Raw genomic sequence first — 27,259 nt, forward strand, 5'->3', positions numbered from 1 at the left:
AGCCTCAAAATAGAAGCTGATTGAGACCTGTAAATAAAATATCAATTTTTCACATTAATGTAGACGACATGGGAACATCTTTTTTAATGGTCCCTTGGAACCGGATTTAAGAGAAACAATTTTTTGAGATTTTTTTTATAATTTTGATACTTATCTGTTTTTCAAGTTTTGTTTGTTATTAAGCATTTTATATGAGGTAATTGTAAAGCATGTGGGCCAAATAGAACCCAGTTTTTTTTTTTTGTAATATTTTTTTTAGCAATATACTCATATCTACGAAAATAATCCTAAATATTTTATACTACTCAATACAGTATAATCTTAGTAATAAAAACGTCATTTGGTTAAGGGTCAATTGGAACCTAACATTTTTTATTAAGAATTTGAAATTTTTTCTCAGTTATACTGTTCATAACGCATAATTTTTAAGGTAAAACATTATTTGACCATGGTTGGCAAATCAAATCCAAATTTTTTTAATGAAAATTTTGATGTTTTTCGCAATTCAAATATGTTACCTGTAGCTGGTCAGCCAAACCAAAAATTTTTTTTCTTGTTGAATAAATTCATCACCGATGCTTTGAAAGCTTGTACGAAGGAATATTGAAATTGACTTATGTAGGATATGAAAAATTCCATCCCTGACTAGGATTTGAACTCGGGACCCCCAGATTAAAAGCCGAGATTCTACCATTCTTTTGATTATTAATAATAATAAAAATAATTATTAATAACATATTTAATAATAATACTCACAATTTTTATTTTTGTTTATAGATTTATTGTTTTATAATAGATTTATTAATTCATTGTATTAAATACTGTTTGATTTTTGAATTCCTAAAACCCGAATAATAATAATAATAGTATTTACAATTTGTACTTAAAATATAATAAATTTTACTTAACTAATCCATTTTCTTGTATTACTTTCATTTTAAAATCTTGATGCACCGTGTCAAACTTTTGGAATCCTTGCCGGTTTTTTCTTTTTTTTTAATATTGACTTACAGCTTACGTCTTTTAATATGGAATCAGATAATGATGTTTGATAAATAAGTAATTATTCGATTGATTAAAATTACACTAGTACGCACTAGGAACCATCCTTTCACCATTGTTAACTTAGCCAATACAACTTTTCTCTCAAGGTAAAAGTATAACATTTATGATAGACTTATTTTTACATTAAAATAAGAATTCTGATATTATAATAAATATTGCGATTTTACTGTAATATTGTTAAATTTATCTCTGTATATTCTTAATTTACTCATAAATACAGAGAATTTAATTTTGGTGATTTCCTTTTAATTAATAAATATTATGTTTATTTCTGGATATCAAATTATCCAGAATTTAGGGATTAGTATTTTTTTTTAATTTCTACATTAATTTAAATAAATAATAATAAGTTATTCCTTATCACTGCTTTTCTCTTCTCTTCGCACAGATGAAATAATTTATAATATTTCAGATTTATAAAAATTGAATAATAATACCAATTAAAATAAACAGATTTATTATGGTATATCGTAATTTGGACTAAAGATAAATAGCTTTAAAGTATGTTGCATTCAAGTGATTTATTAACCGAGTTTTATTCCACCATCAACCATTTCTGTTGTTCATTTTATCTCCTCTTTTTTCTTAAATATAATTTAACCTTAAATATTTTAAATTATGTTAATTAATTATTCATTATTCTAACCTCAAAAGTTTATTTTAATTTATAATAACATTAGCGGATTAAGATAATAATAAACATTAATATCTGAATTATATTAAACGTTTAATAAAAAACATTGAATATTATACTTAATTATTTTTGTAATAAGCAATAACTGTTTTAAGTTTAGCCCTCGGTACATTTTCGTTTACCCCGCTCACCAGACGTTTGCAAGTTTTTCACTGGAAATAACTCAAAATAGCAGAAAATATTGATATTAACAATAACCAGGTTGAAAAAATAACCTAATAACCCGATATAACCGTTTATATTTATTTTATAAATTTAATCTACCCAAACTTACCCTAGGCTTGCTGCGCTCGCTAACCTCGACTAATTAACAGTAATGTTTTGAATATGTAAATAATAAATTCAGTAATTATTGCTATTGTTTGTTATTTAAATAATCAAAACATTACTGTTAATTAGTCGAGGTTAGTGAGCGAAGCAAGCGTAGGTTAGGTTCGGTTAGATTATATTTATAAACTCACCGGGTTGGTCTAGTGGTGAACGCGTCTTCCCAGATCATCTGATTTGGAAGTCGAGAGTTCCAGCGTTTAATTTCTAGTAAAGGCAGTTACTTTTATACGGATTTGAAAACTGGATCGTGGATACCGGTGTTCTTTGGTGGTTGGGTTTCAATTAACCACACATCTCAGGAATGGTCGAACTGAGACTATACTTCATTTACACTCATATATATCATCCTCATTCATCCTCTGAAGTATTATCTGAACAGTAATTCCCTGAGGCTAATCAGGAGGCAAAGATTATATTTATATATAATATAAGCAATGCTGCTTATATTTTTAGTATGTAAAATATGTTAGTATAGAGAATGTTTAAAATTATCGGTGTAAAACAGCAAGTTAATGTGCTATCGGGTTATTTTTTTAACCTGGTTATTGTTAATATCAATATTTCCTGCTAGTTTTAGTTACTTCGTGGTGAAAAACTTACAAATTTTTGAGGGGGAGAAACGAAAAAGTACCTACCTCTGTATCATAATCAATATAATAATATCGATAAAGTTTGTCAAAAAATTTTTAAATAAAAATTATTCAAAATTTCTTATTGTACAAGTTTTCTTTCATTAATTTTGTAGTAAATGAAATTCAAACGGGAAAATGTGAAAAAAAAATGGAGAAACAAAGTTTTTATATTTTCCTGGCATTGGTTGTTTATTCTTTATAGTGGAAAATTAATTATACATGAAAAAAGTTTTAAAAATTCAAAAAATCAACATTGTTGAACTCTGATCGCTTCCCACACCCTAAATTCCCCCCAAAGAATTTCTTTTTGTGGCCACTTGCAATGCTACTATGCTTAGGAAGGTATGAAAAAATAACTGTTAAAAATATGTTATAAAAAGATAGCTTTTTTGATTTTTGGGGAAGGAGTAGAATTTGGGGGCAAATTTTTTTCTAAACGGTAAGAAGAGTACGTACGCATGTACTGAGCTTATTATAAAAAGGAGCTACTTTTGCCAAATTTTGAGAAAATTGATTCCTAAGAAACTATCTACCGTACCTCTTGGAGATGTTGACCTAAGAATTTTAGCAATTGTTTCATTTTCAAAAGTCTCTGTTCCAAATTTCATCAAAATTGATTTATCCAGCCAAAAGTTATTAAGCTTCAATCACGCCAACTCACTTCAATATACATACTACGAATATTATCCCCACCTTTTTTTTGTTTTTTTTGGAGTCCCTAGGTCATAAAACAACGAGAAGTATAAAAAAAAACCCATGCCCCATTTTTTAACTGATCAACATACTCTCCTTTTTGCGACATTGCTCTAGAGCTGTGATCCCAGGAAAGTAAAAATAAAATAAAAATTATGATCGAAAGAGGGGTGACTGACACCTTCAACAGGATTTTGAAGTAAAATTTCAAATATTTTAATTTTATATCTATATAATTTGAATTAGAAGAAAAATCAAATCATCTATTCTAAAAATGGATAATTTTTAAAAAGGTTTTATGAGTGATGAATTACGAGAAAATCATAATAATGTTGCAAAACGTGATGCTATTAGCATTGAATTATGTGATTAGAAATTTTTTTTGGTCGTTTCATTATAAAGCTATTTCTAAAATTATTCCTCAACTCATCAATAGATTATTTTGTTGATCAAAAGTTAGTATTTAAAGTGAAATACACACTTTCTAGATTGAAACATTCGTAAAGGTTTAATTGAGGAAATTTTAAATCTCATTTAAATCCATATCCGTTTTATTAATAAAATTACGTCCTGTTGAAAATAATTACGGATCAAATGTGTTTTACAGGTTGTAGAAAGTTCTTTTTTACTTAAGATATATAAATTACCACCTATCCCTTGATTTGTTCCTTGACTCGTGCATAACACTCGCGTTGATTTGCAAATTTTATGATTTGTTGCTCGCTATATAAAGCGTAGGCAGTAGACCAGAGAGGTATCCTTTGCCAATTTTATTAAGGTAATCGTTAATCGTTGTCTCCATTTTCTCTCTTAAATAAATATTTTTCGTACAAATTATCGTTTTGCTTCCATGAAGTAATCATGGTGGATTCTACATACTGTAAGGAATGTTTTTGGCAGTTCTTATCTAACTGTATTAAAAGAAGGTATATTTACGTCATCAAAAATTTGAATATAAAATGTAAAAAATAAAAAATTAACATTATTCTGACATTTTAAAAGATATTTTGTAGCGATAAAAATCAAAATATAAAAAAAAACTTTTTTCATATTTATGTAAAAACCATTTAACACATCTTTATCTTAATTTTAGCTCCAGTTTTACTGTAATGTATAAATGTAACACATCAAGAATTTTGTATCTCTTTTATCCACTTTAATGTATAGCAAACACGCCAAGATCCATAGTATTTATTTATTATATTCAACAAATACTTCAAATTCTGTACCATAAAATTTATCTAAAGTCAATATAAAAGCTAGTAATTTCGTTTAAAAATAAATTTATATATTCTTAGCTTATGCCAATAAACCGTTAAAGAGTTAAATTTGATATTAACAAAATATAAAAGCACTTAAATATAATACGATAAATCTTTCTTTTAAACAATCTAAGACAAATTCCAAAGGTCCGTGGTTTAATCACGATCAATATTTAATAAGTTTCAACATGAATTTTTAAAAAATTTCTTTCGATTTTAATACGTTATTTTTTATGTAAAATACGTACTGCATATTTGCCTTACTAAATTAATGTCTACACAAAATAACTGATAAATTTTACAGATAATTTATAAGAAAAAACTACAATGATTTCAATGATACGACTTTAAAGTCACATCATTATTTCAGATTTTAGAGATATTAATCGAATGACGTGTGTTGGTTTTCAGTTCAGCTATTATAACAGTAATAATTAAAAAAGGGGAAAAAAATTAAAACCAAAATTATAGCAAAAAAATATATTGTAGATAAGCGTATAAACAGCTACACACATGAAAACACATTTCTTTTTTTTAATTTATTATTTTCAGATTGTTGAACTTTTAATGCTAAGATATTAAATGTTCGACCATGTTATTGTGCCTATACGTCTTTTTTTTTCTTTTTTTTATCTGTATTTTACTCTTCTAATTTTATAATACTCTTGTGATGTCTTGAATTAATATATGTTGAGTATAACCTGACATATGACAAATTTTTCATCCATTTCCAATAATAATATGCTTGCTATGTAAAATGAGGAAAGAAAATATTTTCCAGTGCCTTCTTTATTAAGCCAAATAGTCCTGCGTAACACTAAGCTAAGTTTACTGAAAAATAGGTTACATTCATCCACATGAGTGGTATCTTCACTTTCTATTCTATTTACTCGTACTGGCTGAAAAATGAATATCATTACTCTCAGAGAAAGCAATTCTGATGAGATGTTTTATACTCGATGATAATTCTGATGAGATGTTTTATACTTAAAGGCTACGGTAACGTAAAGAAACAAATCGATCCACCTTCTTTCTGTGGAACACAACTCATAATTTTCAATAAAAAAGGAGAATATATTAAAATATGTAATTAATAGATACGAATGTATTAATGTTGCTGCTATATATTTAAAAAATAAATTATTATATTTACCGTTTTCCTTTATTATTATTTTATTTGTACAGATTACACAGCAAAGTGTGATCATTCCTTTAGGCAGAAACATTACATTTTTTATAACTTTAGAAAGTTTTAATTAAATTTTTGATTTACTGTAGTCTGATTGAGAAAGAAGATATGTTCACTTTTTTTCATAAATGGTAAACATTTTAAATGTACTCGTATTTTTACTTCTTACGTTCAAACATGAAAAAAGAAAAATGATGCAATCTTAAAATTTCAATGATTCAGAATAACCTTCAAATTCTGTAAAAAAAATATTTTTAGCTTTTGCCTACTTTTTATTATTTACTAATGTTTTTTTTTTTTTTTATTTTAAAACTTAAAAGGTCTAATATAATTTTTTTTCAAATTTTAAATTCGAATTATGTTTTTTTAATTTTTGTTTTAGAATCAGCCAGTTGTACAGAATGTATCGTCCGGAGTCATTATCAGCACGCATAGTCTTGTACTTCAAGGTGTTACTCGTCAGCATGCTGGACGTTATACGTGCTATGCAGCAAATGAACGCGGAGAGACTTCTAGCCAACCAGTTCCTTTACGAGTCCAATGTAAGTTTTTTTCTGAATTTTTACGGGCATTGACTGCTAAGGTCATTAGCCCTCGTCACATTCTTTAAAAGAAATTACTATCACCATCTGGATCGTCATATGTAAGGGAGTAAAGGGCCCTTACATCTTATTTAAAAACACAAACTTCACAATAAACATTAAGACATAAAAGACAAGGACAATCACAAACACTTACGGGGTGTAAAGGGCCCCAATATTAAAATTTGAGATAAGGTTCTCAAAAGACCATGAAATTAAAAATTCAACTTATCAATACCATTTCTTTCTTTATATATATATATAAAACTACCGCTTAGAGATTCTTTTATCACCGCTTTAAACTTTCATTTTATAGACTTCTAAGAAGTCCACTGGCGTGTAAAAATGCAACTATATTTTCTTCATTTCCATTATCCAGATCAGCACTAATATTATTTCTAAGACGGAACCTCTTTCTGAGGTCCTCATATATGGTACACTCTTCTATTAGATGCTTGATTGTCAGTGTTTTATTACAAACACCGCACATTGGTCTCACTTCGCCGGTTAACAAATATAAATTTGTTAATCGCGTGCGACCGATTCTAAGTCTGGTCACCGCTACTTGTTCACGGCGAGTCAACTTAAAGTCGCTTTTCCATTTATAAGGAGAAGTTTTTACTGAGTTTAATTTTGTATTTAAACTCCTCCATTCAGCATTCCACCTGTTTTTTACTATGTTTGTTAGACGGTTTTTAACATCTGCCACTCTTACAGGAAATGCATCCAAATCATCGCAGACTGTTGCCTTTCTGGCAGCTTCGTCTGCGATTTCATTACCTGTAATACCAGCATGCCCCGGAGTCCATACAAATACGCATCGCTGTCCTCGTTGTTTAGAACGTATAAAATGGACAGGATGTTTGCAATTAGGACATCCTTAATGTTGTTGTTCCGAATTGCGACAAGTGCACTTAAAGAATCGGAACATATTAACACTCTCTCTTCGCAATAGTGTTCAGTGTAGCGAAGAGCTTGCTGAATTGCAGTGAGTTCTGCCGTGTAGACACTGGCCACATCTGGCAGTTTCCAATAGTGGGCTTCTCCATTTACATATATTGAGCATCCAACACCATGTTCGGTTTTAGAACCGTCAGTATAAATTCTAATATGTTCTTCGTAACTACTGACGGTTGCCAAAAATTCCTGTTGGATGATCACTGCTGATTTCTTTTTTATTTCTCCTTGAGAGAGATCCAAACTTGTGTTTACCGCTGGCAAGAGCCATGGCGGTATTTCTCTAGTAGAATTTGCCAATGTATCTGGAATGGCAATTTCGTATTTACTTCTTAATTCGTGGTACCTAATTCCGGCTGGTCTGAAATAGGTAGCACGACGTTCGTATAATGCAGCCCTAGGATGGTTATTGAAAAGTTTATTATTTATATGGGCAGGATTTAATTTTTATTTTTTTAAGTATTATTACTTTTATTTTAAGATAAGTATTATTTTAAAATTTTAGTTAAGTATCTATCATGCCGAAATATTCGACTATATTAATTAATTATTATTTATATCAAGTAAAATGTTTTTGGTAAAGAACTAGCTAAATGTTTTTCGTCGGGATAGTAGCACCTGAATTCAGGTGCTTCATCAATAATATCGTAAACGAAGAGTTTCATTAACCGTTGATTTTAATGGTATTTGTCTAGTTGTAGTGATGTTTTGTTTCAGTATTGTTAAAGGTGAAAAATTACAGTTGAATTTGAGTTATGATCGGTTTACACTTAATATAAATTTTTCTGCTTGAGAGTGAGTCGTATTAATATTTTTAATTAAGCGAGCAAAATACTTAAATAAATAATGAAAAACGAGTGATATTAAACAAGATTATGATGGTAAACTTAAGCAGTTTGCTCTTTACCAAATTTCTTTATTTGAATTTTTGTGTATTTATATACGCAGATGTGAATACGCGTTGTGAATTCAATATTTTCCGATGCAAATTACATATAATTTGATTTAAATATATATTACATATTTTAATGAAAAATGATGTGTTTCTACAAAGCTAAATTATTAAAAATATATACTATGTATATATTTTTTTAACTACAAGTTCTATTAGATTAAAATTAGAAATACATTATACATTTTTTACATCGAAACAAAAAATAAAATCTTAATTTATCATATATAAATTTACTTCGCTCTTAATCAGAATCCGCACTTACCTTCCACCACTTTTTCATGATTGACATCTTAAATTTACAAGTATTAAATTTTAGGTTTATCAATTAAGATTTGTTTTTCATTAGAACAAACAATAAATTCTTGAGGAGAAACAGTGTGATGAATTAACAAAATTAACCACCCAATGTTGATAAAATTAATGCCCTAATAAAAATCAACTTGGTGAAAAGGAATGGATTAAGTATTTAAAAAGTCTGCATAACTTGTTTGGGGGATTTAAGATTTAAACAATAATATGAGGTATTTAAATTTTAAACATTAATACTGAATTAGGATAGATGGTGCTTTAAATATTTTTCAGATAATATAAATAGAACATTTAAATTTCATTATATCGATAAAACTGCAGAATTCTAGATTACTGTGTTCAACAACGTAAATCATTGTATAGGAAACCTAGAATTTAATTTGATAAATCCCTTTTCAGAAAGAAATAATTACAATTTCTCCTTGACTGAGTAAATACCCAGATTACTATGGATAGAAAATGTTTTTGCGATCGAGTTTGAAGCATTGTTAAGAAACAAACTATTTATTCTATTTCACAAGTAACATTAAAATTTACATAATTTCATTGTTCTTGTTAAACTTTAATTTTTTTATAATTTTTCATACAATGTTTTTTTATGAGAATTGTAAAACAATTTTTCGAGTCTTTTGTCACGAATTTTTATCATATGTCATTAAAGAACTACCTAATCGATTCTGCTCATTTATATTAAACGGTCCATTCTATTAACTTATTACTCTATAACTTTCATATATATATCTTTAAACGATTATGAGCTCTTTTTTCAATTCGTAAAATATTTTATCTTCATAAATATACTACACGAAACATTAGTCATGACTTTGTATCTTCATCATTATTTTAAATTTTGATTATTGAAACTATAAATTAATCGTATTATTATCATAATCTTTTAATTTAGACACTTAAAGAGAAAATAATCGTAGAGAGTAGATTAATTCATTCCCTCAGCTGCTTGCCTGCGGGTGTACGGTTGACAACTCTTTTTATTATTGTATCATAGAGTATTAGTACTGGCATGGATTTCTCATTTTATTTTGTTTCCCTTTCTTTTAGCGATTCATTTATATATATTCTACTTTTCCTGAATATTAGTTAGTGTTGAAATTACTGTTATTTACTCTTAACTATTTTTAAGTGTTGTTTGTTTTTAATTTTATATTAATCAAAAACATAAGTATTTTAGGAAAGTTTTTACGAGTGGAGAAACAATATGAAAAGCATAATAATACTCTTTTCAAAATTGACATAATAAGACGCCGCAAAATTATTGATTGACTGTCTAGTCTTTGCAGATGATTTGGTTATCTTGTCAGTCAATTCTAAAATAGCAACAGAACAAATAAATGTATTACAAGAAACAGCAGAAAGAACAGGAAAACGAATTTCTTTTAACAAATATAATATATGTCAGATATCAAGATATGAAAATTTATACGGACAAATAAAAAAAAAAGTAAAATAATTTAAATACCTCGGAGAAACTATAGAATAAAATAGCCAAGAAAAAATATCCCTAAAAAATCTGATGAGCAAAATAAAACTGATTTATTGTATAATAAAAAAATAATATTACCACAAAAAAGTTTATTTCTATGAATGTAAATTAAGACATTTTACATAATGAGTCATCCAGAAGCGTTTTACGCTGTAAAAGGGTTGACAGTGATCAAGAAGGATCTTTTAAATAAAATTCAAAAGAAAGAAAAGAGATTTTTAAGAAAAATAGGTAATGTAAAGAATACACATTTAATATAAACTTCCTCCCCACGTAAAATAAACTCCCTTCCCAACCCCCAAAAAATAGCTACACAAGAAATTTAAAGAAATAGTATATGGAAGATCGGTTTTCATAGGCCGACAATATGAAGGATGACAATAGAATTTCCAAGAAAATCCATCCTTCTCTTTTATCTAGAAATAAAAACTAAAAAGGTATACTTTGATAATTTAAGAGAAACTTAAACAAAAGAAGAATAAAAGTTCTAGACTTAAAAAGTCGGTTCTAAATCAAGAAAAAATTAAATGAAATCTGGGACAGAGATGTTTTCTAAAACAAAAAAGAATTATAAAAGAAAATTTCTGGAAAAATACCACTGAGAAACTTAAAAAATACTGGCAGGAAAGAAAGAAAATTGTTAAACTCCGTCCACAGCTGATAGTAAAAAAAAAAAAAAAAAAAAAAAAAATTTTTTGATTTTATTTTAGTTTTTAATTTTTTAATATATTTAAAATTTTTTATGGGATATGATCAAATTTCTTGAATTTTTATGAAAAATTGATAAATACAATTTCTGTATTCATTTATTTTAATTAAGAATGAATAAGTTACAGTTACTTAGCATTCAGCTTACGTAAAACAATACAGACACTATGTTATTTACTTCTGTTTATTAGATACTATTTACTTTTGATATATCTACAACATTTTCTTTTTACAAAATTGTTGTTCATCGTTCCTATAACAAAACTATCGAAAAGTATCGATAATACAAGATGTACTATCGACCCCTTTCGTTTACTTTCTCTGAAAAACTTTTTCCCAAATCTGTACATTTAAATTCTAAACTTTGTATGTAATATTTTACTTTATCTTATTTCTCAAATTTATTCCTGATTTACCAATAACTATATTCAAGATTCAACCGTTTTCTAACTATACGAGGTCTGATCAGAAAACTAAACAGAATATTAGTTTTAATTAAAAAGAATTTACTCTTTTTTCTATAACGATATTTTTTTAATATATTTATTTTTATTTATTGTTGCATCAACAATTTAAGTCATTAGCGACAAATTGATATTTTACTCTTCGAAGTAGTAAATGCATTTCTTTGCTAAATCCTCAAAAAATTTGTTGAAATTATTTTTTAATATAGCCTTAATTTCATCTGTATTAATCATTTTTTTCTTTTTTTTTTTGTTTCTTCTATCGCAGTTATTTAAATATTTTATAAATCATTGTAAACAAAAAAAAGTAGAAAGTTCTATTCGTGGAGAGTACGAAGGCTGCAGCATCAGTATGGTGTTTTTTTTTGACTGAATAAAATTAATATTGAAGTGAGAGCTGCAGCGATAATTGTGGTGATAAATGCAAAAATTGTTTGCAAACTTTTGTTTTAATTTTTTTCGGATTGCTTCACGTAAACTACGTAAAAGTGCAAAGTAATGTTGTTTGCTAACTGTATAACCTTATAGTAAGAATTCATAATGGTCAAGACTGTTGTAAATGAAAAGTACAGTAAGGAGAACCTTATCATTCGATCGAACTCCGAGTATATTTTCCGTCTTATTCTTCTAGTAATTCCATAGGGATGATTGTATTCATTATATCACAACCATAGACCATGTTATCATAATTGTTTTACACGAGCCATGAGAGATTCCCACCTCTTAAGCAAGTATTCCAATAGGTATTCCATGATAATTGATAACAGTATCAATAATCGTCTTTTATCGATATTTTCATAGGTCGTTAGAAAATCTAAAGTTTTTGAAATATGGAAAAATTTACTTAAACAAAAACTAATTTTGTTTATTAAATATCCAATACTAGTGGTAAAATGAGTGATGATATCGCTTTAGGGCAAAAATATCAATTGAATGTCATTAGGCTTTTAATATGCAACCGCCGTACATTCTCTACCCATCGAACAAGATAACTATCTCATTCCTCTTTAACACCAGAAAGTCTGAAATGGGATGTCTTATATTTTTTATGTGGACCCTCTGCTTCAGAATTGTGGAAGTAGATTGTTCCATAAAAAACGTTGTCGCCAGTCAATGTCATAAGGTGCGAGTACATTAACGGTCGGTCATGCCCCGGATCATTGATCCTGCCTGGGTTTCCCCTGTCAGCCACCTTCCACAGATTTAAGCCGGGCCAGGGAGTCAGGTTTTACCTGATTTGTTTACCGACATCCAGAGCTTGCACGTAGCAATAAGAACTACAATACCATCACCCGCGGGACAATCTCTGCCGTGGGCAGAAGTGACTGACTCACGCTGAACCGCGCAAGATTTCGGGAGAGCAAGTTCACGTTAAAAATCTCCAATCTAGTTTCCACTACGGGGAAAGGAGATAAGCAACTCACCGTTCACATTTCCCCAACATCGGCAAGAACAGGCCGCGGTCATGCCTTTCAATAAAGTAAACATTAATTTGGTATTTTTAATAGATATCCTGAACTACCTTACGGCTGTAAGGCATTATAAGGATCTAAAGTAACCGTGCTACTAACAAAAATTGCTTTTATATCTAATCCCTTTCATCTCAAACTTTCTGAGCTGTGTCTGGCATGGGATGTATGTTTATATGAAGAATGATTAAACAGTTTTAAAAAGTATCTTGTTCCGAGTCGTCTACATCAAGATTTTTATAACACAATTAATTTATTGTATAAATTTACGTAAACATTTTTATTTCAAATATTTATGTAAATTACGCTGTTTTATGTAATTTAATTTTCTCTTTAAGAAATTTTTTCTTAACGAGTTTTCCATAACTTAAGTTTAGCATTCTCTTTGGCAATTAATCGCTAGAGGAAAGTCTATACACACACTTTTTACAGTTTACTTTTTTTTCTGCAGCCAACTGTAAACTTTAATAAACAGATTAACTTGATCAGGAAAATAACTTGAAAATAAAAGAATTTTTTTGATTTTATATTAGGCTAAGTTAAAAGTTTGTTTTTTTTCTTTTTTAATTATAAATTTCTAATATACTCAATATATTTTTCTTCTCGCATTCTTTTTTATTTTTCATTCAAACTAAATAATTAAACTGACTGCGATCATTTTTTCTTCAGTTTAGTTTATTTTAAAGATTTTCATGAGAACAGTACAACTTTGTTAATGATTTAATCGTGAAAAACTGAGAGAAATAAAAGATTATACAGCTTTAAATTAACCCTATACCATTTGTAATATTGGAATGGAAAATGAATTAAAGTAAATTGAAATATAAAATGTTAGTTGAATAGTTAGATAGAAAAATGTGTTGACGTTCTGAATACCTTAAAATATATATACTGTATATATATATATATATTTAAAAACAGAGAGAGAAAAAGAGTGTGAGAGTGAGGAGGGGAGAGAGAGAGTGAGAGAGAGCTAAACAGTTTCTGTGTAATATTTTAACATCATAATTAAAGGTTTTCAAACTTTTCTAATGTATTTATGATGAATACCTTAAGTTTCGTAGCTAAACTTACTTAATCACCCTTCTTTAAATATTTATAGCAACAAGCTTAAATAAAGGTTTTCATAATGATGAAGACTGGAACACTTTATTCAACCATGTTGATATAGAAAAGAATTGAATTTAATACAAGATAGATGTACTATTAAGATAAGATATCGTATTTAATAGATAACGCATCCGTTTGTGCGTTTAGATCCCGAAGCTGCGATGGAATCCATTACTAGTTTCTTTTTCTGTATACTTCTAAAACTAAATTAAAGGCTAAATTCATACCGAAGGGAAAAAAGGAAATTCAAATAAAAGTTGTCGTTTCAATGAAAGAGAAAATGAATATCATTGATTAAAAAGACAGCTAGGTGCGTGTTTACTTAAACATATGCACCTTTGCTCATCAACGGTCATTTATTTGAGTAGCGGAAATCAGTTTAAATATCTTACCGAACAGTAATAGACTCAAATTCTAGTTGAAATTCTCTAAAGATTTTTAATATACAACTTTAATCTACCTTTTGATTGTATGTTTTTCATAATACTAGAAATACTGATTCAGTGATGTTTATACAGAACTTATGTATATATATATATATAAATGTGTGTGTGTGTGTGTGTTCTCTCTCTCTCTGCGCGCGCGCACGCGCGCGTGTGTGTGTGTGTGTGTGTGTGTGTGTGTTTTACCGTGAAAGATCGATATCTGGCAAATTCCGATATTCTCCGATGATTGTCGACACTCGTATACCAAATACGCCGGTGAAAGACCGAAGTCTTTACAGTATACAAATTATATATGTTACATTAGAGGTAACAACATTAGAGGCTATTAATCAAATTCGTCGCATTTATAAAAAAATGTATAAATTTATAATTATAAACAAATGTTCAGCATTCTATAGATTGAACATTCTATAGGCCGATCAGAATATACAGAATATGTTAACTGCATAGATAAACGGAAACGACACAAATAAATGGTGAGATGGTTTGCCCTTTGTTAAATGTTTTTATTTATAAAAATATTTTTATTCAACTTTCACCATCAGTGCATGCTGAATGCGGTGAATTTGGTTAATAGCCTCCAATGTTGGAGAATAACATATATAATTTATATATTTGACGTTAATTAGACGAGGTTAGCGAGCGAAGCGAGCATAGGTTATATTTGCCTTAAATTTAAACTTCCTTGTACGAAGAAAAGGAAGTATTGTAATCGCGAAAAAATTCGGTTTTCCTATATCAACGGAAATATTCATTTTGACTAGCTTCGGCATAACGTCTGTACGTACGTATGTATCTCTCATAACTAATAAATGATTAGCCGTAGAATGTTGAAATTTTGGATTTAGGACTTTTGTAACATCTAGTTGTGCACCTTTCCTTTTGATTGCAATCGACTGAACCAAAAGTGTCCAAAACATTTGGATTTTTGATTTTTTCTTAACTGTAGTAATAAGCCCTCATTGAGAGCTTTTCAACTATGTAAGTGGTACTTATTTTCACTGGTTCCAGAGTTATAGACAAATAAAATTTTAATTAATGAAATATTTGGATCTTGCAAGGGGAAGGCACATTGGTTCGAATCCAATTTCATTTCCTTTTTTTAATTTAAATATGTTGGTTATTAATAATTATTAACATCAGATTCTAAAAGCATTTTACAATAAAATAATTCAATAGCAACAATAAAAAAAAAATATAATATATAATATTTTATATTATATATATAATATAAAATAGACGTTATTACTGAAATAAAATTTTATGTACTTTTAAAAATGTGAATATGTAATTAAATAGGCGTACAAGGAAGTCATGTGGTGTCCATATCAGATTTTTTTAATCTCGTGTTTTGATATAATTGTCAGAATTATCTGACAAATTTATTTCTATATCTTCCTTTAGTTAAATTGTTATTTTATACTCTCACTATAAATATTTAGCGCTGTTTTTTGAAAGATTATCTTTTTTAATATTCTGATTGATTGACTACGATTAAATTTCTTTTTTTTCAAGATATTTTAACTGAGCGAATTGTAATTATTATGCCTCATATATTAAAATCTTTTGTATATATTTTTTCTTTAAAAATCCTTCTATAAACAGTTAACTCAATATAACGATATATTTTTTGTCTTCAGTCATTTGACTGGTTTGATGCAGCTCTCCAAGATTCCCTATCTAGTGCCAGTATATCCTCCACATCGTACATCCCTAACAATTTGTTTTACATACTCCAAACGTTACCTGCCTGCACAATTTTTTCCTTCTACCTGTCCTTCCAATATTAAAGCGACTATTCCAGGATGCCTTAGTATGTGGCCTATAAGTCTGTCTCTTCTTTTAACTATATTTTTCTAAATGCTTCTTTCTTCATCTATTTGCCGCAATACCTCTTCATTTGTCACTTTATCCACACATCTGATTTTTTACATTCTCCTATAGCACCGCATTTCAAACGCTTCTAATCTTTTCTTCTCAGATACTCCGATTGTCCAAGCTTCACTTCCATATAAAGCGACACTCCAAACATATACTTTCAAAAATCTTTTCCTGACATTTAAATTAATTTTTGATGTAAACAAATTATATTTCTGACTGAAAGCTCGTTTTGCCTGTGCTATTCGGCATTTATATCGCCCCTGCTTCGTCCATCTTTAGTAATTCTAATTCCCAAATAACAAAATTCTTCTACCTCCGTAATCTTTTCTCTTCCTATTTTTACATTCAGTGGTCCGTCTTCGTTATTTCTACTACATTTCATTACTTTCGTTTTGTTCTTGTTTATTTTCATGCGGTAGTTCTTGCGTAGGACTTCATCCCACACCGTTCATTGTTTCTTTTAAATCTTTTTTACTCTCAGCTAGAATTACTATATCATCAGCAAATCGTAGCATATTTTCACCTTGAACTGTTACTCCGGATCTAAATTGTCTTTATCATTAACTGCTAATTCTATGTAAAGATTAAAAAGTAACGTGGATAGGGAACATCCTTGTCGAACTCCCTTTCTTCTTACGGCTTCTTTCTTATGTTCTTCAATTATTACTGTTGCTGTTTGGTTCCTGTAAATTTTAGCAATTTTTCTTCTATCTCTGTACTTTTACCCATTTTATTCCAGCCTACGATATCGAATGCCTTTTTTAGGTCTATAAATGCCAAGTATGTTGGTTTTTCTTTAATCTTCCTTCTACTACTAATCTGAGCATAAAATTGCTTCCCTTTTCCGTACACTTTTCCTGAAACCAAACTGATCTTCTCCTAACACTTCTTCCAGTCTCCTCTCAGTTAAGATTTTGTACAGAATTCTAGTTAATATTTTTGATGCATGGCTAGTTAAGGTAATTGTTTTATATCAATATATGACTAATAAAACTAGTTTTCTTTTCATTTATTATGCTGCTAATATTATTTATTTAACCACCGCATACGTCTAGTGGTAGAAATCGTCATCGAAAATCAGCTGATTTCGAATCGAGTGTTCTAAGGCTCAAATCCTAGTTTAGGCAGTTACTTTTATACAAATTTGAATATTAGATCTTGCATACCGGTGTTCTTTGGTGGTTGGGTTTCAATTAATCGCACATTTCACGAACGGTTGATCTGAGACTGTACAAGAATACACTTCATTTACATTCATACATATTTCATTCTTATTCATCCTGTGAAGTAATACCTTACGGTGGTTCTGGAGGCTAAACCGAAATAAAAATTGTATTTATACGAAATCAATTTTATCATAACTTAATTTTTTTTATTCTTTAACATCTAACGATAGAATTAGATCTAATTTTACATTTCAAAATACTTTATCCGTTAATAAAAAATTATTTAAATAAAAATGATTAACTGATAATAAAGATGAACATTACATATTTTTAAGAACATTCTTTTTAATTTTTTTATAATAAAAAATTGGGGGAAAATTAACCTACTTCCATTTAAGAGCAAATTCTTTCCTTATTTTTCTCATTTAGGGACTTAAGTAGCTGCATTCAAAAAAAGTTTAATAAAGAGATTTATTTTACTTAAATTTACCCAATAAGAAGAACTGAGTATTTTTCCTTTCAAAAACTAGGTTTTAATGTTGCGTAACAAAATGTTATTAATGTTAGAAATAACTTATGGAAACCATTGGATTTCACTAAAAAGAAAAATAATAATTTTCTAAGCAGTATTTTACGTTGTAAATAGTATTTTATAATATATTTTAATATTATAAAAAATTATGGATATTTAATCTAACGATCTTTGAAATAAGTACACGAATAAGAATAACATTCTTTTTTCTTTTAGTGGATGTCGCTATTTTGTAAGAGTTATTTAAAATATTATACCATTACAAAAGTTTCGTTTTTGACTACATTTTTCAATAAAAAATTATTTCACTGTTTTTCTTTAACAATTTGTAAACGATAAATTTTATTTCTTTATGGTACTGGTAAAAAAAAAAAAACTTTTAAATTTCAATATAATTAAAATTTTTATTGTTATTTATGTTAAAGCTCCATTAATCTAATTATAAAGTGTGCGTTATTAAATTCTTACAGTATTTTAAAATTGAAAACATACTGTTAATTTTATTTTATAATTTTTGTTCCATTTTGTTGAATAATTTACGACTTAAGCCAGATGATCATAATTTATTTTAGATGTCATTGCTCTTGTTAAATGAAATATGATTTGATTTTACAGTTTTAATGATTTAATGTCAATATTGTCAATCATGTTAACCGTTTGCATTGACATTGTTTATCGAGAAGCGGTGGGACTGTTGTTCCGGAACGAGAGATCGTTCCGGTGACGGTGTTGAAATCTCACTCGTTATACCTACACATAGCGTCACTATTTTGTTATGATGGATGGTAGATGAATCGATTACTCTCCATCTATTTTAATAGTTTATTTAGATATAAACGGGTTTAATAAAAAAAAGTTATGATTTTATCCGTGCGCGCGCATATCCTGAGAGAAATAGAACTTTATTTATTTTGCTAATAAATAATCAATCACCTTACATTCTGGTTAAAAAGCTTTAACAAGCAATTATTGTTAATAAATAATGATTTTCTTTTTACATTAAAATAATAAACGATAAACCAATTCCAGTATCGAATAAAAACGTCAAAATTACAAAACTTCGACAAATTTACAAACTAAATCTACAAAATTAGATTTATTATATATTTATAATTATAATAAATTCGGTTTGTATTGAATTAATCTTACCTGGTAACTTTAAAAATGTCTCAAAGTTGGTGCCTTCAGTTTGAAATATTAATTGTAACAGGGAAATTATTAATTCGTAAGTTGATCATTTTCATGACATATATGCCCAGTGTTGCGTTCGTTGGCAATGTTTTTATGAAACGTGCGTATAAAATAATTTTAATTTTAATTATCCATCACTAATCAAAAAACAATTTCTTTCGTTTTCTAACGATTGCTACTTGGGATGTACTGCAAGCCACATTTTGGTAGGGATTTTTGTAACACAAAGTTTTTTATGTATTTTTTTAAAATTTCTTTTAAAATAATGTCTTACTTAAACCCTTTCCCTTTTTATTAAAAATTTTTAAATTGCCTTTCTTCATGGTGATCCCTCTAGTTGCTTTAGCTGCGGTATTCTCATACCGAGAGATCTTCTTTTTTTTTTTTTTTTTTTTTAGAGGTAGAACATTTCCTCAATTTATTTTTTTTTTTTTTGCGTTTAATGGTTGAAAAGTTGCTTGACTTCTGTATGATCTTCGTACATGATTTCCGTACAGAAATGTTGTTTAGAAATGACAACAACATTTGTGGATACAGACCCTAGTGGTACAGGTCAATAGTTTTTTTTCCGGCGTGCATATTAGAGTAGGATAGCCAGTAATAATATTGATATTTTTACGCTGATATTAAGTTTCTGGCACACCGTAATTTCTTGTTATAATTGGATTTTTATATATAAATTATATCATATATAATGACCCGGTAATGCTTTGCTATTGCTAGATTTGAGTATATATATGGACGAAATGATTCCGGAACCGATTTAAACTTTCTCCATACTTAAAATCTCAATTAAGAAAATCGGTTTGCGCCTCCACGTTGGTTCGTCTGGATAACCAGTTAGAAACCTGGAGATTTCTACTGGTGAACTAAATCGGAATCACCTCTCTGGATCACATCCAGAGTTGTAACTCGGGAATTTATTCCCACCCAAGGCTGACTTGCCTTTGAAAGTCAAATATGGAAGGTCTTTTAAGAAAAAATCCACCGTCTGGTAAATACCAGAGAAGGCTGCACTCGGATCCGGTGGGCAGCTGCTTAAAAGATAACAATGAACGGATGAAGAAATACTGGGCAGCTTGAAAGAGTAAAATAACACGCTTTTCTCAGAAAAGATCCAACTAAAATTGACTTAAGTGGTCCCATGTTGGCCGTAAAAGCATAATAATAATAATATATATATATAAATTAAATGAATTCAATTGAAAGTTTGATAATACATTAGAAAACTGAACATTTTGGAACTTCAACAAAAAATTTAACCTTTCACTTTATAATAGTCACAATGTAAATAAATTCAATTGTCAAAACAACAGCACTACCTATCGAATTTAATTCAAACTACTCTCAAAATACAGTAATCGGTTCAAAATACCCCTAACTTTCTTTCTGCTGGTCAGATCGATGGTTTCAATAGCTTTAAACCTTCTCCGGACAACGCAGACGATTTTGCAAAAACCGCGCGTAAATCGGTCCAGTATTTTTTAGTTTATTGCTAGATTTGAGTATATATATATATAGATTAAATGAACACGATTGAAAGGGGGATAAAATATTTAAAAACTGAACATTACGGAACTTCACAAAATTTACCCTTTCACTTTACAAAAGTCAGAATGTAAGTAAATTCGATTGTCAAAACAATAGCACTACCTATCGGATTTAATTCAAACTACTCTCTGAACACATTTAACGGTTCAAAATACCCCTAACATCCATTCTAATGATCAGATCGAGGATTTCAATAGCTTTAAACGTTCTCTGGACAACGCGGGCCATTTTGCAGAAAACCGCGCGTAAATCGGTCCAGTAATTTTTTAGTTTATAGCGAACACTGTCTATGCATAGATTTAAATTATTATATTTTATAACTCATATGAAATAATGAAAATGTCAGTCGAAAACTATATTATTACATATTAGTAAGTTTGTCATACTTAGATAACTGTTGTTCATGAATTTATTTTTACAAAAAAAAATATCGGAATTTTAAAATTATTTTCATTTTTAAACCACTTTAAAATACGTCTTCCGGAATCGTATTATTTTTAAAATATATATTTTTTAATTGCTTTGTTATTGTTTTAATTAGTTTTATTTTTCAAGTATAAAAGATACCTTTATTTTAATTTTATTTTATCGTTTTGCTATTTGACTTTCTTTTTTTTTTGTTAGATGAGATTTGATTGTGTTTTTGTATTCTTGTTGTATCATTATAAAAACACAATAAAACAAAGAGTTGTTTGTTGTGATCAATAGTACTAGTGCTTCCAGTAGGATGAGATCGTTGCTCTTGTAATAATAAAAGACCCTTTGGACTGGACATCGTCATGCACTTAAATTGTAAATTGTACAGTATTGTAATAATATTCGTTTCGTTTTGACAAATTTCAACAAAAGAGCTTCCCGTGATGCCAAACTGGACGATATTTCCTGTTCTGCTCTCACTTACCCTTATAAATATATATATAAAACTGGTATTCATATACGCATCAAAAGTTCCACTTCACAATATTCAAGTGAAGTTAGTCTTTTATATTCGGCCTTTTGATGAACCCTGATAAAATTAAACTTCCAAATTCAACTCTTTAAAAAAATAGGTTTCTTTTTTAAAAATCGATATAACAAAAATTTCTGTAGTATTATATACTAAATTAATTATTGATTTATTAATGAAAAAGGGAAATTTTATTAATGTTTTGCAAGCGTGTTATTCGACATTTTCAAGAGGAGAGTAAAATGTAAACGAGTTTTTTTATTAAAAAAAAGTTAAAAATAAATGGATTCGTTTAATTTCGCGGGTACATATAATACTTTATAAATACCGTTTTAAAATAAATAAATAAAAAATAAATGACGAGTGGTATACTGCATTTATTGATCTCTGATTAAATATTTCTGTACGAAATACTAATTTTTAAAATACTATTATATCCAGTTATTTTTTTATGCAAATATATTTCCCTTACATTTTAATAATACGTTGATTTTGTAAGAATAGGATTGTATAACGGGCATCCTGAAGTATCGCGTGGGCGTGGTTTATTAACAGAAAATTTGTAGTTTCTATTAATTGGAATATTTTTTCTTATTTTTTTGTTTTATTACGAGAGCAAGTCAATTATTATCAGCAGTGTAGTGATAAATTTTATTGCAATACAAATAGGAAACTCACATGTACATAATTTTTCAACATAGCCCCCTTGCATTTCAACGAACTTGTCCACCGTTGCACGCTTCCTGATGCCCTCATAAAAGAAGGTTTTCGGTTGAGCTACGAACCAGGAATGCAGCGCTTCTTTCACTGTTTCGTCCAAGGTAAATCGACGGCCCCCTAATGCCTCTTTTAGTGGATCAAACAAGTGGCAAAATCAGGACTATACGGAGGATGAGCCAGTACTTCAAAGTTGAGTTTCTGGAGCGTTTCAGCTGGGTGGGCAGCAGTATGTGGACGGGCATTGTTGTGCAGCAACACAACACCTTTCGACAGCAGTCCTCGGCGTTTGCTTCGAATTGCAGGCTTCAGCTTGGCGTAAGCATCTCACTGTAATGCTCACTGTGTATTGTCACCTAGAATAAGTGAACAAGCTATTTTTAATTCAGCAGCCAAATTTCTTACTATCGAGATCAAAGGGAAAGAATCCATTACAGTTGAACATACTCTTTTTTTTTATTTCTGCCTCGTCAAACCTTTCAAAAATGTACGTTACAACAGCTTAGACTTCAATTTTATCCAATTTTTAGGAAGTGTCATAACTTGTTTGATTTAATAATCGCTATAAACAAGCAACTAAAAACACGAATTTGAAATTTCGCAGCACGCCATCTAAAGGCTCACATTTGAAAAATGTCATAGTCATTTTGGCCATATTTGTGTTCTCTGTGTCAGGCCGATTACTTTCCAAACTGTAGCTAATGTTACATAATGTTTTAGGTGGATCTCATAAGTAAGCTACCTATTATAATGGGTACCATGATTGGACTTCTGGAAAATTTCGATATATCTTTGCGTCTCACATCCTCTAGATCCCAAAACCACCGTAAAAAGTGTGTGTATATATATATATATTTCACTTTCTTGTGGATACAATAACTGCCGTAATTTTGCGCCAATCACTTTCAAATTTATACATAAAATATAACGACCCAAAATCTCCTTCGAGTTTGTTAAATGGGTAAAATCGGACCATGGAGGGGAAATGGGGGACTTTTTCGAAAAAAACAAAATATCTCCATAACTTTCTTATTAAGTAAAATATTGAATTCCTTTAAATTTCTTATTATTTTTTGGGTAAGGACCTAAAACTTATCGAAGCAAATTTTTTTTTTTCACCAACCATTGTCCCAGGGGGTTGAAAAAATGGGGTTTCGAAGACAAAAAAGAATCATACCTCCCTTAATAGGCACAGTGTCGAATCGGTTTGAAGTAGTCGTTAGTCCTCTAAACATTACCTAAAACGTTTATCTGAAACAATTTTTGATATGATCAACCCTTACGGCAAGGGATGACCAAAATGTTACTGGAATTGTAAGATGGGGCTGGTCGTAAAACTTTATTTCACATGCAAGCATTGTCGTATTGATAAATTTGAAGTTTTTCTTAACTTTAAGGAGGAAATCTTTGTTTTATTCCCTACTTAGTACCGGTGAAATCTATCTCCGCCTTCCGGCATGCCGAAAGGGATTTTTTTTCTTATCTGGATATCATTTTTTGAGTGTTAACAATTAAACATTATATGTTAACGAAAACATAAATTAATTTGTGGTGATTCTGTAATGCAACACTTAGAAAAGTTACCTTTTTTATGACTTAGGCAACTTAGGCAATTTCCCTATAGCAAATTATTCTATCTCTTTTTATTGCCGTTAAAATCTAGGGGTTAATTCTGAATAATATGACACTAGAAAGATTGATTTGACAGCTGATGGTATCTGTTCTGTTTATCAAAAGGGGATACAGAAAGAAAACAGAGAGTTAATCGATATATCCACTAATATACATTTTTATTTATATAAAAATTAAATAAAAATACTTTAAATTTTATTTTCGATCTGATGTAGAATTGCACAATCTTACCGCTTCCAGCTGACCTTCAGAGACCAAATAAATTACAATTATACATTTCATCACTTTCATTTATTGTATTTTGACATTAAATGTTCTCATACCTCGTTTATTATTCTTTTATTTAATAATCTGACTACGAATTATAATTTAAATTATTATTGTACAGTTACAACATTGTAATATTGAACAATTATAATATTATATATAATAATATACAATATATAATTATATTTTTTCTGATTTAACAAAAATTAATTAATTGTAGATTTTAGTTTTTTATCTTGCTATATTGTTTTACTAAAAAAGTCATGAATTGTTAATATTAATTTAAATCATTATATATATATATATATATATATATATATATATATATATATATATATATATACTTACGTTTTATTTTGCTGAATAGAGTAAGTTAGAAGATGGAAATTGTGACATAACAGTATAAGATACTATATTGAGTCAGCAATATGTGTCATATGAGGAGATCTAGGGAGTGACAGCTATGGAGTTAAAGCTGCACAGTCCACGCTGAGCACGTCTCCTGACGGACAATCCTCCAACATAATACGTCGTACGGGACGTAACCCGCTCTCATCTTTCTTCTCTTTTGCTGTCAATTATTACTCCCTTCTGGCGAACCTTATATCTTCATCATCTTCTCTTTTCTTCTTTTTTTGTTATAAAACTATGTCGTGTGATGTTTTTACAATGGAGTTTTTTTTTTGTATATATTTTTTTTTTATTTAGTATTAAAAATCGTATATTTCAAAACTAAAATAAAATTGCGTAGCATGACCTACATTATTATTTAAGAACCAGTGTATAAAATATGCCTTGTAAAAACAATTTACTATTTTTATTTAATAGTGCTTACTAAGTATCTTGTTCCACTTAATTACATGTGTTTTATTTTATTTTAACTCATTTGTTTTAAAGTTTTATTTTTATGCCCAATTATTCCATTTTTTTTTTTTAATATATGTGAATAGGATCAACGGGATTTATACTGTAGGATACTTTTCTTGACGCTAATTAACTCCACTATATTACAACAAATAAATTATTTTTCATTACTTATTTCTAATCATCCTAATTTTTACTAAATTTCGGTATATGTATAGGAAACAAAATTTCCAAGATTACAGATTTATTTAACTTTATTAATAAATTAAAAATAATTATGTTTAACTGTATAATGTATGATTATTTATACTGAAAATAAACTAATATATTTTAGTTAAAATTCTAATTCTAGTTTTGAAGGTCTATCATATATCATTCCTATATAAATAAATTTAATTATGATAGGTACATAAATATATATTACGTATCACGTCAGAAGTGAATAGACATGCCATTCTGGGGAATTTACCGGATTTATCATTACAAGATATACAATTAATTATAAAATTAAAAAAATACATGTAACTATAATCCATATTAATTATTTAAATATAAACACATGAAATAATTTTAAAAAGAAGGAAACAAAGATAATAAATATAAAAAATAATTACAAATTATTTTGTGATTCTGAAAGTATTTATGAAAATTAATTGAGTATATATTTATTTACATGTTTAACAGGATGAAATAATTCAGAGTATAATTTAATATGGATTTTTAAAATCGACAAAATAATGTATTATCTTTAAAATAAGAAAATTGTGTAATTTTATTACAAATAAATTGAACAGAAGATTTTAAATTGTTTGTTAATTTATTAAAAATAGCAACGGAATCTTAATAAAGCCCTTTTAGTAAGCGGATGAAACATTATGTTAAATTACACATTGTTTTTTTATAAAAATAAGCGACTATTTTTTTTAACGAATACGGCATATTCGTTATGCCGAAAAACACAAACACCTGATAATTTAACGGGTTTAAATTTATAAACATCGATGAACAGGGATCACACTCATGGTCACCAACAGTAATCTGAAAGCCCATTTTTGCATCTTGAAAACTCGTTCTGACTTTTTGAGGGGCCCCCAAAAGATGATGTTTTATTTCATATATGTAATCATAATAAATATTTAATAATGATAATAAGCTTAGCGTTTTATTAATGCGCTTCTAAGTAATCAGTACGTTTTATTGCAGACGAAATTAATTTCATCCTTCTTATAGAAAATAGTATTCAACCTATTAGTAAACAAAAATTATAAAACTTTTTCAAAATAATAATTTATTTTTTTACGTAAAAAAACATATATATTTACATTGAGATATATATAAATGTTTATATACGAGGGTAAGTCAATTTATATCCGCAATGTAGTAATAAATTTTATTTTAAATACACATAGGAAATTTACATGAACATAATTTTTCAACATAGTTCCCTTGCATTTCAACGCACTTGGTCCATCGTTGTACAAGCTTCCTGATGCCCTCAAAAAAGAAGGTTTTCGGTTGAGCTGCAAGCCATGAATGCACCGCCTCTTTCACTGTTTCGTCCGAGCTAAATCGACGGAAGGGGCAAGATCAGGACTATACGGAGGATGAGCCGGCACTTCAGAGTTGAGTTTCTGGAGCGTTTCAGCAGGGTGGGCAGCAGTATGTGGACGGGCATTGTCGTGCAACAACACAACACCTTTCGACAGCAGTTCTTGGCGTTTGGTTCGAATTGCAGGCTTCAGCTTGGCAGTAAGCATCTCACTGTAACGCGCAATGTTTATTGTTCTTCCCGTTTTCTTATAATGTTCCAGTACTGGGCCTTGTAAGTCCCAAAATTCGTAAGCGTCACTTTTCCTGCGGACGGTTGGGTCTTGAACTTTCTTTTGCAGGGCGAATTTAGATGTTCCCATTCCTTACTCTGCCGTTTAGTCTCCGACTCGTAATGATGGATCCATGCTTCATCACCAATGATGATTCTGTCTAACATGATGTCCCGTTCGTTACCGTAGCGATCCAATTGTTTTTGGCGATGTCCAAGCGCGTTTGTTTATGCGACTGTGTGAGTTGTTTTAGAACCCATCTTGCACAGACTTTATGAAACCCAAGTCTGTTGTGGATGATTTCGTAGGCGAAACCGTGCCTGATTT

General features: G+C 29.0%; 1 protein-coding gene across 1 annotated transcript in view; it reads left to right on the plus strand.

The window, feature by feature from the left end:
- The window catches only part of LOC142325792 (neural cell adhesion molecule 1-like), a 962,523-nt gene that overhangs the window by 781,066 nt on the left and 154,198 nt on the right, over positions 1-27,259 (plus strand). Inside the window, exon 9 of the mRNA XM_075367823.1 lies at positions 6,248-6,407. Coding sequence (XP_075223938.1) covers positions 6,248-6,407 — 160 coding nt within the window. The remainder of the gene's footprint in view (positions 1-6,247; positions 6,408-27,259) is intronic.

This window comes from Lycorma delicatula, chromosome 5, assembly GCF_047948215.1.
Source record: "Lycorma delicatula isolate Av1 chromosome 5, ASM4794821v1, whole genome shotgun sequence".
Classification (NCBI taxonomy): domain Eukaryota; kingdom Metazoa; phylum Arthropoda; class Insecta; order Hemiptera; family Fulgoridae; genus Lycorma; species Lycorma delicatula.